This window comes from Sciurus carolinensis, chromosome 4 (genome assembly GCF_902686445.1).
Source record: "Sciurus carolinensis chromosome 4, mSciCar1.2, whole genome shotgun sequence".
In the NCBI taxonomy this organism is placed as follows: domain Eukaryota; kingdom Metazoa; phylum Chordata; class Mammalia; order Rodentia; family Sciuridae; genus Sciurus; species Sciurus carolinensis.
Window position 1 is genome coordinate 53,997,938 of NC_062216.1, and position 18,766 is coordinate 54,016,703.

Below are 18,766 nucleotides of genomic sequence, written 5' to 3' on the forward strand. Positions count from 1 at the left end.
AGAATTTCTTCTTTTGCTTCAAGTGAAAATGTAACACTTCCTCAAAAGGGGGTTTGTGAAGATATTTTCATACAGTTCTTCAATCTAATCCAATCTACAAGGAATCTAGCAGGGAAAGTTTTCTATGTTCTACTGCTACTGGTTTATAGAAGAGTGTAACTACATACCTATGCCTATACACATGTTCCCTTCTGAAAGTTCTCTAGGATTATTTAATTAGAAAACAGGTTTTCTCACTGGTTTATTTCACTGAACCAGAAAATGACTTTTTTTTAACAACACCAGGCATGAGTATCCCTCAGAGTTAAGAAACACAGATCTACAACACCATATAAGAAGAAGGAACTCAGCTACTCACGAGGCCCCTGAGTTCATGATGCAGCTCTTAGCTCCACAGAAACAGTCTCTCCCGTCATCATGATTCATTCCAAGGTTATGACCCAGCTCAATGAGCGACAATGGATGCAAAGGTCTCCACAGTGATTTGCCCAAACTGTTCAAACACAGCAAGGTATTAATCAGGTTTCTGCATAAAAGGAAATGTTTTGTTTCTCGGATTGTTTTTTTCACAAAAGAAAATGTATTCTCTTACAATGCTGACAGCCTACATGACAATCGGGCATACCAAAACAATGTTATATACTGCAGTCAAGTAAGAGGTATGACTCACATACTAATCAGGGAGATGGATCCTTTAAGCAACAGGTCATTTATTTGAGCACCAATAGATTATTCATGGTGGTTTATAGGAAAGTAAATTGATAATTCTAATTTAATTTATCACAAATGGACCCTGTTTCTTCATTCATAAAAGATGCTAATAAACATAAAAAACATTTAAAAATTTGTTCTAGTCTCTAGGGAAAGAACACACCTGCCACTTCTACTTTGTCCCTCATAGTATCCAAAATGTTGTTTTAAGGTCTAGGGCATGAGTACAGAGTTAATAAATGCTTGATACTGCCTAATGCCAATTCCAAAGGTAAACATCAAGAACAACATACCACATTAATTCCACCTGCATGGCTCCTTGAACACACTGTTTCCCACAAATGCCATTCCTGCAGTCCCACCAAAGCCTTTCTTACTAAATGAAAAGGTAAAAGTTATAAAGTGTAATGGGGAAAAAGGAACACATTACTCCTATTTCTATGGGGATCTTAACTAGGTTGATAAAACCTGTAAAAACTGACAGAAAAATGGCAATGATAAACAACATTTAAAATCAGAACATAGTTGTCCTATCTCTTTTATATTATCAGAGAATGAGATTAATATTTCAAACTAATTTTTTTTCAGACAGATTAAGATATATTTAGAGAACAAGAAAAGTTTTTGGTTTGGGAGATTTTTACCTTATAGATGAAAACCTTTCTTAAAATGTATTACATTTACTTATATAATAAATTTTAGTGAGGAAAGATAAACCAATGAATGTATTCACAAGGGAGGCTACAAGGTATTGAGCATAGCAAACAGGGATAGAGTCACATGGTCACCACACTGTTTTTCAAGCATGCCCAACATGCTCCCTGGAACTCTGTTCCCCAATAATGTACCCATCTCTCAATCCTTCACCTCCTCCGGGTCTTCACTCAAGTCACCTTGGAGAACCTGCCCTGGCCATGTTACCTCAAATGCCAACATCAGTCCTCTAGTACTTTTGTATCTTCCCTCCCTTTTTACTTTCCCACACTGCTTAGCTCTATTTAACAAAGTTATACACTTACTTGTCTCATTTATGCCAACTTCTTCCACCAAAATACGAAGTCCAAGAGAGCAGGAATTTTTATCTGTTTTGTTCACTGCTATCTCCCAGTGGTATATGCCAATAAATATTTTTTAAATGAATGAATAAACCCTTTTCTGGGGTATCTGACCAATCCAGAGAAAATAATCAAAACTACTGACCTATGAGGATCGCCAAGGAAACATTCCAGCCTGATCACCTTGCAGCGAACCCCATAGTCCCTAAGACCCACTCATGTGCTCAAAGTTTCCAAAAAGCTTTTAATACTCCATTCTTAACCACAAATGACCAAGGTTCATTGATCATCATCAAGCATCTCTAATAAACAGACAGAAATCAAATAATCAGAAAGGAAAAGATGATTTTGCAGGTGTGGTCAGGCAAGGCAGTGGATACACTTGATGCCTGCTCCCTTTGGTCTTTTGTAAACAGATGGCATTCTCACTCGGGACAGATATGTGGCATGTGCATTTTACTGAAAATTAATAAAAATGTCAAGACCAAACTTTTGTGATTATAGGGCTTAAAAGTCATTACATTGGGCTGGGGATATAGCTCAACAGTAGAGTGCTTGTCCAGCAAGCAAGAGACACTCAGTTAGAACTCCAGCAACACAAAATAAATAAATAAATAAATAAATAAATAAATAAATCAGATTACCACGACCAGAAAACCAATAGACAAGTAAAAGGGATCCCAGAAGAATGAAAAAATAAAAACAAAATAGAGGATGAAATAAACTATAAAATAATTCAATAAAAATTCCTAAAACTGAAGGACTTTGATTTCCGATTGAAATTACTCACTGAGAACACAATGTAATAAGTGATAAAAGATCTATACCAAATACATCATCAGGAAAACTCAGAAGTCTGGGAACCAGAGAAGATTCTACAAGTTTTCCAATGATTATAAAAAACAAAGGCCATACAAGAAGTACCAGAATCTGAATTGTTTTAGGAGTCTTAAGAATAATACTGAGGGTTGGGTATGTAGCTCAGTTGGTAGAGTGCTTGCCTCACAAGTACAAGGTCCTGGGTCAATCCCCAGGACTGCAAAAAAAAAAAAAATACTGAAAGACAAAAGACAAGAGAACAGTGCCTTCAAAACTGTGAAAGAAAAAGATTCCATGCCTAGAATTTTGTACCCAACCAAATAATTCCAAAAGTTAAAAAAAAAAAAAAAAAAAAAAAAAATCGAGAAAGCATACCCCTGAAAAACTGAGTTAGGATCATCAGAGCTCATATTAAGATGAGAATGTAAAAACACACTGTCAGACAAGCACGCCAATTTTTCTTTCCATATATCCTTTCACAAAAAGCAACTAGAACACATGCTATACCAAAATAAGAAAGGAGAACCCAGCACGTGTGAGGCCCTGGGGATCAATTTCCAGCACTGAAAAAAAAAAAAAAAACCAGGGTGGTGGACAATGTGGGGGGAGGGGAGTAAGAAAATACAGGAAAGAAAAATACAGAGAGGAAAATAAGCAAAAATGATTGTTCTGATCATTCATTCATGGTCCTTTTTTAAAGAATCACTTACAGCACTAACTGTGCACTGTCATGTCTCCGACGTGTTATAAGAAACTTTTCCCGCCACTGTACAAAGTTCCCCAACACATCACCAGCTCCTCCAATTATATTGATCAAGTTTCCATTTGTCCAAATCTCCAATCCAACTAACACAATGCGAATATTTAACATAATATACATCTGAGAAGATAAGAGAATAAAAGAGAAATAAAATACTGCAAAAAATATGAGGAATGCTTTTAACCAGAGAGTAATACAACTACTTAAAGTAAAAATTAGATTCCTTCCCTCTAAAAGAAAAAGGCTTTCTTTCAATACTATGAGACCCTAACCTCTCGAGTCTCAGTTTCATTACCCATAAAATGGTAAGTTACAGAGATTTCAAAAACCTTTCCTCTCCCATTTTAACATCTGACCAAACTCTGGAAATTAAGTTTTTGATAACACCTCTGGTTCCAAAACCTTGCCCCCAGAAAATGCAATCCTATTCATGGTCCGTGTATTATCCACTGCTATTGTTTGGATCTTGAATATTCCCTAAAGACTCACATCGTAAAGGCCTTGTCCCAGGATGGCCCATTGGGAGGTATAGAACCTTAAGATGTGGGGCCCAGGAGGTCTTCAAGGACTGGGGACATCCCCTCAGAGGGCAATGTGGAAACCCCGTCCCCTTCCTCTTCCCCTCTTTTGCTTCCTGAACTGAAGTGAAGAGTTTGCTCTGGCCTCATGCTCCCATCATGATGCACTGCCTTGCTACAGGTCTAAAACAACGGGGCTAACTAATCATGGACTTAAAACTGTAAAACAAAACAAACCTTTTCTTTTTATAAGTTGATTATCACAGTATTTTGTTAAGTGATGGAAAACTCATTCACATACACTTAACATAATTCATACATGTCACTGCAGAAATACCAATAAAATTGACCAAGAGGTACTATCCCAAGATCTTGTTGGAGGTATTATGTAACACAGTGAACAATAATACCTTCCCAAATGTTTACCTAAATTCTAATCACAGGTACCCCAAAGTTTACAGATAAAGGATTCTAGAACTCATAGCTATTTCATAAAAACTCTATGAGGATTAAATGGTTAATGAATATAAGGTACTTAGCTTATAGCACATTTGCACTTAATAGAATGCTATCATTATGATCCTCACCATCAACAAGGTTATATCGGAGAATGAATGCCTTACAGACAAAATTATCCTATAAGAATATATATCTAACCCTTTAATAACTCAACCTATTATACACACACACAAAGTTAATACTGTCATATGTCACAGTTTCAAGGTAGGAAGCAGCCTTATTCAAAATAAGATTCTCTCAATAAAAATTCAAAGATCTCTTTATAAACAACGAAGTACTTTATCTACTCTGAAGGTAAAGTAAATGCTAATCTGAAGTCTCTGGCTCTTCTCAAAGTCTTTCTACACTTAAACTTTGCTTTGAACCCTTAAAAAATGTTACAGAATAAACTAGAAAGTCTGGCTGTGGAGGACTATGAAAGGGCAGGACAAAATAATACTAATTGACAGAAAAATACAACTTACACTATCTAAGTAGTTTGCTAAACGAATCATCTCTTCTCTCACTGCAGTTTGATTTTTCCCCATCATGTCATACTGGAAAAGCAAAGGAAAATCATTATCACCTGAGTAATTTAAGAACAAAAATATCTTTAAACCTATTACAATGAAGAATACAAATATTCCTTCTAAACTTGAACTAAGGCATTTAGACATTTTCCAACATTTCAATTTAATACATCTAAATTGTACATTTTAGTGATAATTAGGAATAAAAGAAACAACAGTACAATGATACTTCAAAATGCACCAAAGTTTTCCTTTCTTCTAATTAGTATAACTAACTAGTATAAGCCCAATAACTGATATGACTAACCTTTTTCTATGGGAGATGGTTTTATCCAAGTCTATTTTAACATTATTTTATACAACCAACTTATTAACCAAAAGAAAATTTAAAGAAGAGTTTATGACTTTGCTCTATGATAAACACCTTAAAATCAAATAGATTATTTTCTCAGATAGGTGTCTTATCACAGTTCTCCTAATGAAGAACAAAAATTTTAATACCTTTGACAGGGCTTTGTGGAAGTGGAACCATTTTTACTTTGAACCATTTTCTGTCTGTATATAACAAATCTATCTGGAGACAGCAATAAAGAAAAACTATTTCTAAGTTTCTATTTTTTCATCTTGTCCAAAACATTCTACAGAAATGTTTTACCCATCAATTAGGTCACAGTTCACACTAGCTTATAGGCCCTATGCTTTTTCTCCCACTGCTTGAGGGTAACGAACCCATAATGAATGAATCTAAGTAAGTTTCCATCTCTTAATAACTAGGGCTTGTTTTTTTCCTACCTATACAATAAAGAATTTTTTAAAACCACAAAAATCCTCAGTCTAACTCTGTAGTTTACAAGAAAAGAAATTGCCAATCACATTAAGATTACACAAATAACTTTAAAAAAAATTTTTTTTAGTTGTAGATGGACACAATACCTTTATTTTATATATTTTACGTGGTGCTGAGGATTGAACCCAGTGCCTCACAAGTGCTAGGCAACGCGCTCTACACTGAGCCACATCCCCAGCCCCACAAATAACTCTTAATATAACAACAAAATTAGAAATGAAAGTCAGTCAAAACATTTCAAATAATCTATATTTTAAGTTTATACAGCAGCTCTATTTAAAACTCATAATCCTATATATGTTAAAAAGGACACATTATTTCCTCAGTTAAATAAAACATTAGCTTAGTTTCTTAAGTACAAATAAGGAAAATGCCCTGGTGTTATCCTATACCCTAAAATTAATACTACTCCCTTCAAAAGCTTGCCAAGCCCTGGAAGATTTTTTACTTTTAAAGTGAATTATAGGTTAACTAAAATTCTATGAAGCAAAACCAATTGTATTGTGTCAAGAAGGCACCACCTGACTAACTTGGTTTATAGCCACAGTCCATTAAAGTAACCTAAAAAGTCCTCAAGCCTCGATAGCACAGTTTCATTTAAGAAATGCAACATATAAGCAAATCACTAGAAAGAACAGATAAAGAAGAATGAAATTATGGCAGTGAAATTACTGGTAAATGAACATCATGCTAAGCAAAATAAATAAAATAAAATATATAGAATGTTTTCTTTATATGCAAGAAGCTAGAGCAAAATAAGAAAAGGGGGTAAGGGATCCCATGAAACTAGAAGGGAGCTCAGGGAGTAGAGGGAGGGAGGAGGCACAGACAAGGGAGAAATTGCAGAATGAAATTAACCAAATCACGATACATACATATATGAATATAGTGTAGTGAATTCTACTTTATGTATATCTATAAAGCACCAATTAAAAAACACAATAAGGGTTGGGGTTGTGGCTCAGTGGTAGTTAGAGCACTTGCCTAGCATGTGTGAAGCACTGGGTTTCAATTCTTAGCACTGCATACAAATAAATAAAGGTTCATTTTAAAAAAACAATAAACAAATAAATAGAAGAAAGACCAGTAGAAGAGAGGAAGGAGATGGGGAGGGAAGAGGCAAAGAAGAGGAGAAAGGTTCTAAAATGGAGCAAACTACATTCCATGCATGTATAATCATGAAAAATGAACTCATTTACTATATATAACTATAATACACTAATAAAAATCATTTTAACAAAAAGAACAGGGCAGGTGGAGGTGGGGAATCACCCAGAAAAAAATTAAGTTAAAAGTGGCCTCTTTCTGGGCTGGGGTTGTAGCTCAGTAGTAGAGCACTTGCCTAGCATATATAAGGCATTAGGTTCGATTCACAGTACCACATATAACTAAATTGAATAAAGGTTCATTAACAACTAAATAATATTTTTTTTAAATAGTGGTCTCATCTGATAGAAACAGCAAATTAACACATAAAATGACATCATTTATTATCAATAGAATAAAGCTAAGCTAGAATGAGGTACCTTTACACACTCTACATATTCATTAGTTTTGCTAAATGAAAATGAGTGAGCATACCAAGTATTAGTGAGGATTTAGAAGTTAGAATGGTTGTATACTGATAATGGAACACAAAATGATACTGCTATTTTGCCAATAGTTTGGTGGTTTCATTAAATGTATACCTAGGTTGTGACCCAGCCATTCTCTTTCTAGTTATTCCTAAATAAAACGAAAACATGCACGAATAATAAAAAAAAGTGGTCTCATCTGCTACTTCAGCTTCTATAAGTGGTATATTGTGTTATTAAGGTTTAAAGGAAAAAAATCATTTAGTTTTTTTTTTTTGGCACTGGGATTGAACCCAGAGGTGCTGTCCCACTGAGCTATATCCCCAATGTTTTTTCATTTTCAGACTGGGTTTGCTAGTTGCTGAGAGCCAGTCCATATATATATTACATATAAATATATATATATTAGTTGTCAATGGATCTTTTATTTATATGTGGTGCTAAAGTATCGAACCCAGGGCCTCACACATGCCAGATAAGTCCTTTACCACTGAGCCACAATTCCAGTCCCATCATTTTAGTTTTTAAGGGGGTAAAACATTTAAGAAAACCTCAATACACACAATGTCATAGTTTCATAGTTCTTTCACTGGAATGCTCACTTACTATCTGCTTTTCATGAAAAAGAAGAAACACTGTTGCCATCCTTACCCTTTCCTGTCTACAAACAATGAACAGCTCCACATATCGGGTCTGTGGCAGGACAGCTCTCCTTCTCTGTTGAAAAACACAAACATCATAAAGGTAAAATAAAAAATATATAAGGTTACATATTTCTCATATGTAATGATCATACTCTAATCATGTATTTCATGTCTGCTAAGAGCATTGTTAAATTTTACTTAATGTATTCTAGATCAATAAAGCCAAGGACATGTTTTTGGTTTTTATTGGTTTTCATTTTTGTTTTTTGCAAGTACTGGGGATTAAAGCCAGGAGCATTTCTATCTCAGAGCTCCATCCTCAGATCTTTTTCTTTTTTATTTTGAGACAGGGTCTTGCTAAGTTGGTAAGGCTAGCCTCAAATTTGCAATCATCCTGTCTTAGCCTCCAAAGCACTGGGATTACAAGCCTGTACCACCATGCCCAATTAAAACATGATTTTAAAAAAAGTTATCTGCTATCCATACTGACCTGAGGAAATCAGTTCATGTTATCTGCTTCATGTTTTGAAGCAGATGTTTTAAAGAATGATTTTTAAATCAAAACTACATGCACACAAACACACACTTCAAAGGGAAATCCCATTACTATAGTGAGAGAGAAAGAATATCTACTAAAATCTAAGAGCAGCTGGGGCAAAAACTGTCACTTTAAAAAGCAACTAGTTTTGTCATTTTACAGATATTCATACAGAGTAGAATAGCAAAAATGTGTCTTCCATATTTAAATTCCAAAGGAATAGTCTAAAAGTCAAAAGAGTGGACGGCAGGAAAGGCAATGTCATAAAGTAGTCTTAGTTAAACTAAAATTATGCTCTAAATTGGGCATGGTTGGTATGTCCCGTAGATCCAGCTTCTCTGGAGGCAAGAGATAGGAGGATCACCTGAGCCTAGGAGTTTGAGCCTGGGCAACATACAGAAAGCCCCTATATACCTCAACAAAAAGGAAAAATAAATGCCTCTTCCAAAACAGCAACATCATCTCACATGTGAAAATATGGTATAGTCTCTAAAGCTGAAGTGAATCCAGTCCTGAACACTTCAGTCCAAGTGACTCACATCAAGGAGTCCTCAAGAAGTGTCACAACTAGGATATGAGCAGTCTTGGAAGACAACTAAAGTGATCAGTATGCTGAAGCCAAATCTCTCCCTCCCCTTCTCTCTCTCCTGCCCTGCTCTGTGTGTGTGTGTGTGTGTGTGTGTGTGTGTGTGTGTGTGTGTGTGTGTATACTTCTCCCATGGATTGAAAAAACGACCATTCCCATTATGTCAGAAGTATCTACATAAAACCACCACTGAAAGACAGTGCAATGAACTATTATACAGCAATACTAAATATGATTCCTATTTAAAATTTAAGCCCTAGTTTCTAAAACTCACATAATCTAAATTGTCCTCAACTTGGCAGCAGAGGACTATATATATATTACTCATTAAGTACTGGTTTAATAAATAAATAAATGATCTTTTAATATGAGTCTAAGTCATGAATAATTATATTTCTTTACTCGAAGCAGCTGAGTCATGCTGGGATGATCTTCCTCTCCATCCTTTGTGGTTTCCTCCTCTACATCCTTGTTAGAAACTTCACATTTCAGAGGCTCTTTGTGGACATCATCCATTCGATAGAAGATGTGCTCAAAGCGAGAGCTGTTGTGCAGGGGTTCAATCCCGTAACCTCGCATTCTCTAAATGTAGCAATCCTCTATATGTTGCATTACACATACACCATTTTTAAAGAAAAAATACACAGAAAAAGGCATCAGAAAACCTGAGTTCAGGTCCTAGTTCTAAACACATGTAAAGATACCACAAGATAGGAAAAAACAGAGGCTTTTAAGAGTCAAACAGACCTTACTGCTACCTAGTAGTACCACTGCCCTTTAAGTTATTTAACCTCTCTGAATGGTTGCTATACAATGGAAGGCACTGCAAAGTAGCAGCTGAGTGAGAGGTCTGGAGCTGGAGGACCAGGGTTTGAATCCAAATATGCTTTCCACTAGCTGAGGGACCCAAGCAATCATTTATCTTCAGTTTACATTCTGCATAGGATTGTTCATATAAATGAATTATTTAATATGCATAAAATATTTAGAATATTCCCTGGCACACAACAATTATTCAGTAAATGTGTTCCTTAAATGAAGATAATCATAGCCATTTTATAAAGTCGCTTTGAGAATTAAAAGTAATATTATTCATGCACTCAACTAATTAACAAAGTGCCATATAGCTAGGGCTTTAATACAAGTAACTTTAACATTACTATACCTTCATTTGATATGTCACACAATTTCTCTGAACTTCAGTTTGCCCACCTAAATACAATGATAAGCCCTTTTCAGACATTATGAAACTTCAATGAAAATGCAGGTGAAAATTTTGTAAAAACCAACCACTATAGAGATTTAAAGCCTATGTTATTTTAAATACCTAAAATTATTTAGTGGTCTCAGAAAAATGAAATTTCCCCTTTAAATATTAAAAGTCATCAACTATATGATTTTCCTAAATAAACAAGCTGAGAATATCTGAAACACAGCTATAAAGACCTTTGTAACATCAAAGTAAAATTCGATTCCATTAAGTCCCCAAAATGACTGGGTTTGGAGACAGAGAAGAAAGGGTGAAAAATAGAAGGAAAAAAATACGGAATATTTCTTACCTGAGTCCAAACAGTCGCTAAGAGCAACGGAAGAATTATAAACTCCCTCCACATAGCCCCCGATAATGACAATGATTCTAAATGAAAAAATACCATATTACCCTCCAAATACTGCTACATAGCTGAAAATCATCCTAAAAACTGCAGAGCTAACAAAATTACTTACAGCCAGTAAACTAAAAAATTTTATTTATATTCTTTGGCATCTCAAAATATCCACACGGCACTCTTCAGATTGCCTGCCGACTATCTACTACCACCCTCCAGGGACACATTTCCAGGCAGAATGCCAGCAGAGTAGGTACAACAACAGCTCTACCCCAATGACCTTTTATTCTAGAAGCAGAACAGGGCAGTGTTATGTCATGTTGAACATTTAAGTCACAGTCAATCCAAGAAGCACCACCAGCCAGTGAACATCTAATACAGGATGGAACCTTATGAGAGGTTAATAAGGCCCAGGGGAAAAAAACATTCAGCATGAAGGGGAAACAGGTATTTGATCAGAATGATTTTTCTTTTCTTCTATATTTATACTATTAGTATAAATTCAGCCATCTCTTCAAAAACTATGAGTCTTTACCCTAAATTTTGAGCAAGAAATTCACCAGTAGAAATGTAAAGATAATAAGGCTTAGTAGTTAGTACCCTATGAGGTTTTTTTCACCTTTAAAACAATTAAAAACAGTAAAATAGAAAAGCCCTACCAGACATTGAGACATATTCAAGACCTTGATTATTAGAACAGTATGGCAGTTGTGCATCAGCAGAGAGATCAACCAGCAGAACAGAAAAGAAAGTCTCTAAATAGACCAAAGTACATGTAGAACTTTACAGGATAAAAGTAGCATCTCAAATCACTGGGGCAAAGATGTACTATTTAATAATGTGGCTTGGTCTACTAGTTAGACATTTAAAAAGAAGAAAATTAGATCCATGATTCATACTACACATGAGAATAAATTCTAATGGTCAAGAGTCTAAACATAACAATGAGAACATAGAATCTATAAAAAATGAGGAAAGTTCCACTTTAACCTAGGTATTGAGAAAGGGTGTTCTAACCATCACACAAAATCTAGACATGATAAAAACTAATAAATCTTCCTATAAAAAAAAAGTATGTATTTTTTAAGCTGCTTATTGGACAGAAAACAGCAAAAGACTCAAAAGACAACTGACAGACTACAAGAAATTTTTGACACTTACATGATAGGCAAAGGGTTAATATTCCTAAATATAAAGAACTCTTAAATATTGACAGGAAAAGATTAAAAGTCAATAGAAATTGGGCAAAGAAAAAGAACACATAATTCACAAAAGATCTAAAAATGCTCTTACATATATGAAAAGATTTTCAACCTCACTCACAACAAAGAGAATCCCTGAGTCCATACTGATTATCAATAAATAAGACTTCTTCACAGGAGAAAACACCCCAATAGAGGCACTGATGAAATTAGAGAATCATCATTTTGACAACTGTCATAGTAACAACTGATTTAGGTAAATACTAAATACTGAAACCAGTGGGTAAAAATCTGAGGATATTTACACAGTTTCCAAGTATCTAACTACCACATTAATTTAAAAGACAAAAAAAGCAACTTCACAGAGAAGAAACCTGGCAGACCACTCCTTACCCAAATAAGTGATGAGCATTAACACTGTCAAGAGGACAGAACTGACTGACAGCACATGTTCACCGACATGACACATGGAAAACTGAGCTGACAGACATCTAGCAGGTGATCCCTTACCCTACCAACTTGATGGTATTTGTTTAATAACTTGCTTTTATTAAATATGTCCACAGCTTTCAATTTAGTACTGTGGTAAAGTTTCCTAATCTACCTGAAAGGATCTCCCAAGAATACAATTAACCTTCAGTCATACAAAAATTACATTAATCAGAGAAGACTAAACAAATCACAGGAAGAAAGACGGAAGTTTATCAATAAACTTGGACAACCTTTTGCTACATACCATTGTTTTTTCTTTCCATTCAACAGAGAAACACTGACAAACCATCCTCTGTTTCTATGGGCCACATAGACTTTGTCCTAGGCCATTCTATGCTCTCCAAACCCATCAAGTTCCCTAAAAAAAACAATTTATAGTTCCCAACATTCCCCAAACTCCACCCCCTATATAGAAAAAAGAGTACCTAAGTTTCTAAATTACAGTGGGCTAATAGATGGTTGTGTGCCTGTGACTTTCTTCCCTGCTATGACTTTTCCTTTTGTATGTTCACAAATCTGCATGTCTTTTCTCCTGTGTAATATCTTTGTCAGTTTAGCCCAGCAAACCTTCAGAGGACAGAGGGGAATTTTCCTTCGCTCTTACAATTTTCAAAAGCACCACATACTATATTTGAAAGTTTACAAAACTTCTGATAAATTGCAAAACAACAATAAAGGTGCAAGTAACATAGACAATTTTGAAACACACAAACTGTAAGTGCAAAGGTCAGCTAGTGGGAGCAGAGGTACACAGAAATGTTAAGGTACAGCCTCCTAAAGGTCCAGGGAGTCTGAGGAAATGGATGTATTATCAGAGGAAATGAGGAGCACCAATTAACTGGGGGAAATAATTAACAGAATTTTATAATTTTTTGCAAGATACTCCAAAGTCCTAAGAAACAGTAATGGGGAATTCTATATTTCACACAGCAACTCATTTTGAGTGACTTTTCTTTCTTATGAAGGACACTGATGATGAAAGCTTTTCAAATTACTTCAATCTTAAGCATCAGAATTGTAAAGGAAAGCATGTAAATGTTCTTGATGTAACTTTACACTGCATGGGGAAAAGTATACATCATTACACTATTTGGAATCTAGTCACACATAAATTTTTTTAAAACCCAGTATCAAAGTTTTAATTCATATTTCACATCTACCTAAACATTATTTTAAATAATCAAGAAATAAGAAAAAGACTCCCCAGCACCCAAAAAAAAAAAAAAAAAAAAAGACTCCATGTTGTCTTAATCGATACTCTTCAAACACCCAGGAAAACTTAACAATTCTATAAAACTTTAAGATAACTTATGTAAGTTATGTAGTTAAATCTATTTTAACAGTTTTAAGTATATATATTCTTTGAAAAATAACAAATAATAACTTTATTTGAGCTAAAAATTGTCAGACTGGGCTGCAGTTATAGCTCAGTGGTAGAGTACTTGCCTAGCATGTGTGGAAGCACTGGGTTCAATCCTTGGCACCACTTAAAAATAAATAAATAAAATAAAGGTATGTGTCCATCTACAACTAAAAAAATTTTTTTAATTAAAAAAATTGGCAGATGCCTCTTCTAAGCATGTTATAAGTATTAACTCATTCACACTTCCTAATAATTCTAGGAAAGTATTAACTGTATTCTGTTTTAAAGTGATGACACTAACTTCACCAGGAAATAAATGACAGAGCCAGAATTCAAGCCCAATCAGTGTATATCTCAAGCAAGCATCAAGCAACCCCTACAAGGAAAAAAAAAAAAAAAATGCCTTTAAGATTATTGCTTTTGCTAAAGTGCATAAATTATGTTGTCTTTGGCTCCTGCCATAGTAATCTTCAGATGGATGAAAGAATGGATGGATTATTTTTTATCTGGTTTATGCTATAATGTAAATCTAATCTCCTCTACTAATTTTCTAATAAACAATAGACAAGCAGACACTAAGATAAAGCAATCAGATAGTGGAACAAAGAAAAAATAGGGCAAAGTCAGCATTTCTTCATTTTTTTAAAGTACTATAATTAATCTTAAATAAAGAGTTTTGCCTTCTTTTTATTTGAAGAATGCTACAAAAGTGCCTGACATAAACAATTCAACTTAGCAAAGCATTACAAAGTTCAGGAGAAAAGTAATATGTTTAATGACTTCTCATGAAAACTACTGCAAAGAAAAAAAACACATAATCCTAACTACCAAAAAAAGATTGTAAAACACTTCCCGAACCAAACTAAAAATGTTTATGCTCTAAGTAAAAATCACACAAAGCCAAGTTCAACATCTGCCAATTATTTTGAGTATTCCTGGCCAGTTCTGTCCCCAGGAGTATTCTGGTGTGATGCAGAGAGAACCACACCCCTTAGGATAATAGAATAATAATAATAATTAGGATAAAAGAATAATAACTGACATTTGAATATATAACAACAAATTATTTTTCTTACTAGACACTAATGATGAATAAATGGCTTAATATGGGAATGAGATGTGCTTTTAATAACTTTCAACCAAAAAAAATTAAAAACATATTTTTAAAACATCAAACTTTACTCCTTCACAATCAGTAAGAATCACAATTAAATAGATTCTTTTCCTGCTTTAAAAAAAATCTTAACAACAAAGTATCTGGAGGGCTGTCAAATTCTTTAGCCCATTCAAATGTGCTCACCTCCTCCAGGACTATGCATGTATTATAACATTAAAAAGTGTCCCCATGGGGTTGTGAGAAAGTAACAATTCTGAGTACCTGAATAGAACTCACTTTTTTTAACAAATATTTTTATTAGTAGTTGATGAACCTTATTTATTTATTTGTATGCGGTTCTGAGAATCGAACCCAGTGGCCTCACACATGCTAGGCAAGTGCTCTACTATGAGCCACAATGCCAGTCCCCAGAACTCACTTTTAAATTATAATTATTTTTAAATTTACCTCTAGGATCAAGAGAAAATACATTACCTGTACATTGGGATGATCAGAGATCAGAGTCCCTTCTCATTATAGGTATAACTACAAAATCTTTAGGCAAAAGGTCTCTGGAAAAGAGTAAAACACAACATTTAAATTTAAATTTATTTTAACTATCAGCAACTTAGGACCAACTCATAAAGCATTATACCCAGAAGAGAAGAGCAGAAATAAATAAAAAACTTTTACCTGATCAATTTTATTTAAGGAATGTACTACCTTAAGACTAAAAGGTCATAAACAGATTTGAATCTGAAATGGTACGTATTACTTACACATAAGTAATTTTAAGCAACAATTTGTCCTATTGGTATGAAATACTGGTTGTAAAAAACTTAAACAAAACATTAAAAAAGGGTCCTTAAATTTTTCTGATACAACTCACAGGAAAAGAATAAATTAGGTTATTGTTCTACATCATATTTCTGTAGAAGAAAAATAATATTTTATACTCTTTTTTTAAAGTTCTATATATAAGCAAGAAGCACTCATTGCCTTAACCCTCCTAAGTATGAATGAAAAATTCTGTAGTCAGTTATTGGAGGAAACAGTTATTCCTGATTCCCAGAGCTTCACTTCACATTAAGGGAGTTCAGTAGTAAAACCACATGTGCAAAGATAGGTGTCTCTCCAGCAGGGCTAGAGCAGCTCTGTGTTTATCCCCAGGCCTTATGGACAAGTCAGGATGCAGTGCACAACAAAACAATTTGATAATGTGCCATTTCAAATTCAAAACTCAGGCTGGAGATGTAGCTCAGTGGTAGAGCACCCTACTAGCATGCTCCAGGCCTTGGGTTCAGTCCCCAGTATATAAAAAATAAAGAATCTTAAGCTGGCTAAATGGTGCACACCAGTAATTCCAGCTACTCAGGGGACTGTGGCCAAAAGGATCAGGAGTTCAAGGGCAGCCTGGGCAACTTAAAGAGACTCTCTCTCAAAATACATAAATAAATAAATTAAATAAGTTCAAAACTCCCTTGGAGATACCCAGGACCAACTTGTCTATTGTGATTAGATGTGGATAAACTGATGGTTTAAACTGGTTTAACAGCCTAACCTTAGCCTAACCTTAGCTATCTGACTAAAGTAGGATAAAAAGACCCTTTCAGTAGGGGCACAGTGGTGCATACCTCTAATCCCAGTGGCGCAGGAGGCTGAGGCAGGAAGGTAGTGAGTTCAAAGCCAACCTCAGCAATGGTGAGGCCCCTAAACAACTCAGTGAAACCCTGTCTCTAATTAAAATGCAAAACAGGGTTGGGGATGTGGCTCAGTGGTTGCAGGTCCCTGAGTTCAATCCCCACTGCCCTTTTAGTAAACCTATGCTGGGCTCTCAAACACATCTAAGTGGTTGGTAATCTGAAGACAAAGCATATCCTGCAACTGAGAAAGGACCCAGAAAGGTCCATGCCTGCAAGTTTTCACACTCCTCAATGACTGAGAGCTTTCTTCATTCTGGTTACTACTCCTTTGCCTTCATTGAAGTCTATGTGAGTGAACTTGGAAGAAGCCTGTGGAATCTTGAGTCCTCTCAATAAACAGACTGTGTCAGTCATCTCAAGTCTCTCCTTCTCCCAGACTTCCCACGACACACCTTTCTCTGACTCTACTGGTGAATTTCAAAAGAATAAATTGGAGATTCTTGACTTTGCTCAGTTCTCTTTCATCTCGGAAGTCACTGTGTTGAGCCTGAGCACAAATTCCCATGCTTTTTCAGAAGCAAGCCTGCCATTGTGCAGAAGTGACATGATAGCTAAATCTACCAAACCCAGGTTCAGTATCTACTAAACAACATCTACCTGGAAAAGAAATTAATATACTACAGAAGAAATCATTACTGAAAAGCCAAAGTAAATTCAATTTCTTACGTGTTCCTTTCCAAGTGAATAATATGCTCTTTTCCTTGAGCTTGAATGACATAAGATACCTAAATGCACAGAGAAGAAGGAGAAAAAAAAAAAAAAAAAACAATAAAGCACCACCTTATAATTTACTTTTCAACAACACATCATTTATAATCCCTCCTGAATTAGAATAATTTGGTACAATTGCAATTGATTTCTAAAATTTTGTATCTATTCTAAAATAATAAAAATATAATCTGATCATCCCTACTTCCTTTAATGACTGATTGTGGAAAATCACCCCTCCATTTATCTAAACTCTTCTTAAGTTCACTTGTAATTCATGTATAACTTCAGGGATTAAGTTCATCCATAAATTATCTACAGTATGAAGTAGTTCTTCCTTGTGTTTAAATGAAATGAACCTCTTGGTTTCAAAAGATTATCCCTAGTTCTAGTTATTCAAAAGTTGAAAAGAAATTCATATGTTTTTGTGACTATATCTCTACATGGCTTACCTCATTTCATCATTCTAAAACATATTTGCTCTCTGGAATGAGAATGCATCATACAAAGCCACATCAATTTAACTGGCAACACTACTGTTTCTTTATTAGTGGTAAACAAAATAATATAACTATGTCTGACAATTAAAGTCTTCTTAGAGTCAATGAATTAAATAAGGAAACTTCTACTTCCACATCTTCAAGCTCATGGGATCCTCTTCTCAAACTCAACATCTCTGAAACAACTTCCCAAGTGCTATAGTTTGGATCTTCAATGGCCCCCCAAAGGTCCATGTGTAAAGGTTTGGTACCAAGGGCAGCACTACTGAGACATGCTATGAACCCTCAGAAGGTGGGTCCTTGAAGAAGGTCCTAAGGTACTAAAGGCATGCATTTGACTGTGGAACCCTATGCTCTTCCTCTTTCTCTTGGCTCCCTTGTTCATGAGGTTAGCAGTTTTGCACCACCATGTTCTCCTGCCAAGACATGCTACCTCACTACAGGCCCAAAGCCATGAGGCCAATCGATCAAGGACTAGAAACTAAAAACTATGAGCCAAAATAAAACTTTTCCCTTTATAAGTTACCTCAAGTATTTTATTATAGTGATGGAAAGCTAACACACCCAGAAATTCACCTTTCATTAGCCAAAAGTGCTCAAGAAGACCTCTAGAATTAGGACTCAACTTTGCCTTAACTCTTAATAAAAATAACAGTAATGAAAGGACTCAACAAATAATCTTATCAGAAGCATCTATTTAATTTTCTCTAGCGTTTCCAGACCCTAAGTTACCATTTTGACAAGAACTAGCATCCCCTCACATCAGCCAGTGACTTAAGAACTAGACCAACTTCTGGATCCTGGCACTACAACTCCACATACTGCATGGCTATCTGAGAACTCTGTTGTCTACCTCAATCTCCACTGAGACATCAAAAATACCAAGCTCCTCTCCCCCACAGTTCTGGCACAAGCCTTTGGTCAGTGATAGAATATAAAAACATCACTACCATTATTAGAATCTCAACCAGAAGACTCTACATGTGCAGTACTAATGAAGATGCCATCAGAGACA

General features: G+C 35.1%; 1 protein-coding gene across 1 annotated transcript in view; it reads right to left on the bottom strand.

The window, feature by feature from the left end:
* Adam9 (ADAM metallopeptidase domain 9) overlaps positions 1-18,766 on the bottom strand; it is a 96,959-nt gene that overhangs the window by 68,574 nt on the left and 9,619 nt on the right. The window contains 14 exon segments of the mRNA XM_047548923.1: positions 359-447; positions 449-493; positions 1,005-1,043; positions 1,045-1,087; positions 3,296-3,465; positions 4,847-4,918; positions 7,964-8,029; positions 9,483-9,653; positions 9,655-9,677; positions 10,640-10,697; positions 10,699-10,716; positions 15,336-15,372; positions 15,374-15,412; positions 17,210-17,268. Of these exon segments, the coding sequence (XP_047404879.1) occupies positions 359-447; positions 449-493; positions 1,005-1,043; positions 1,045-1,087; positions 3,296-3,465; positions 4,847-4,918; positions 7,964-8,029; positions 9,483-9,653; positions 9,655-9,677; positions 10,640-10,697; positions 10,699-10,716; positions 15,336-15,372; positions 15,374-15,412; positions 17,210-17,268 (929 nt within the window).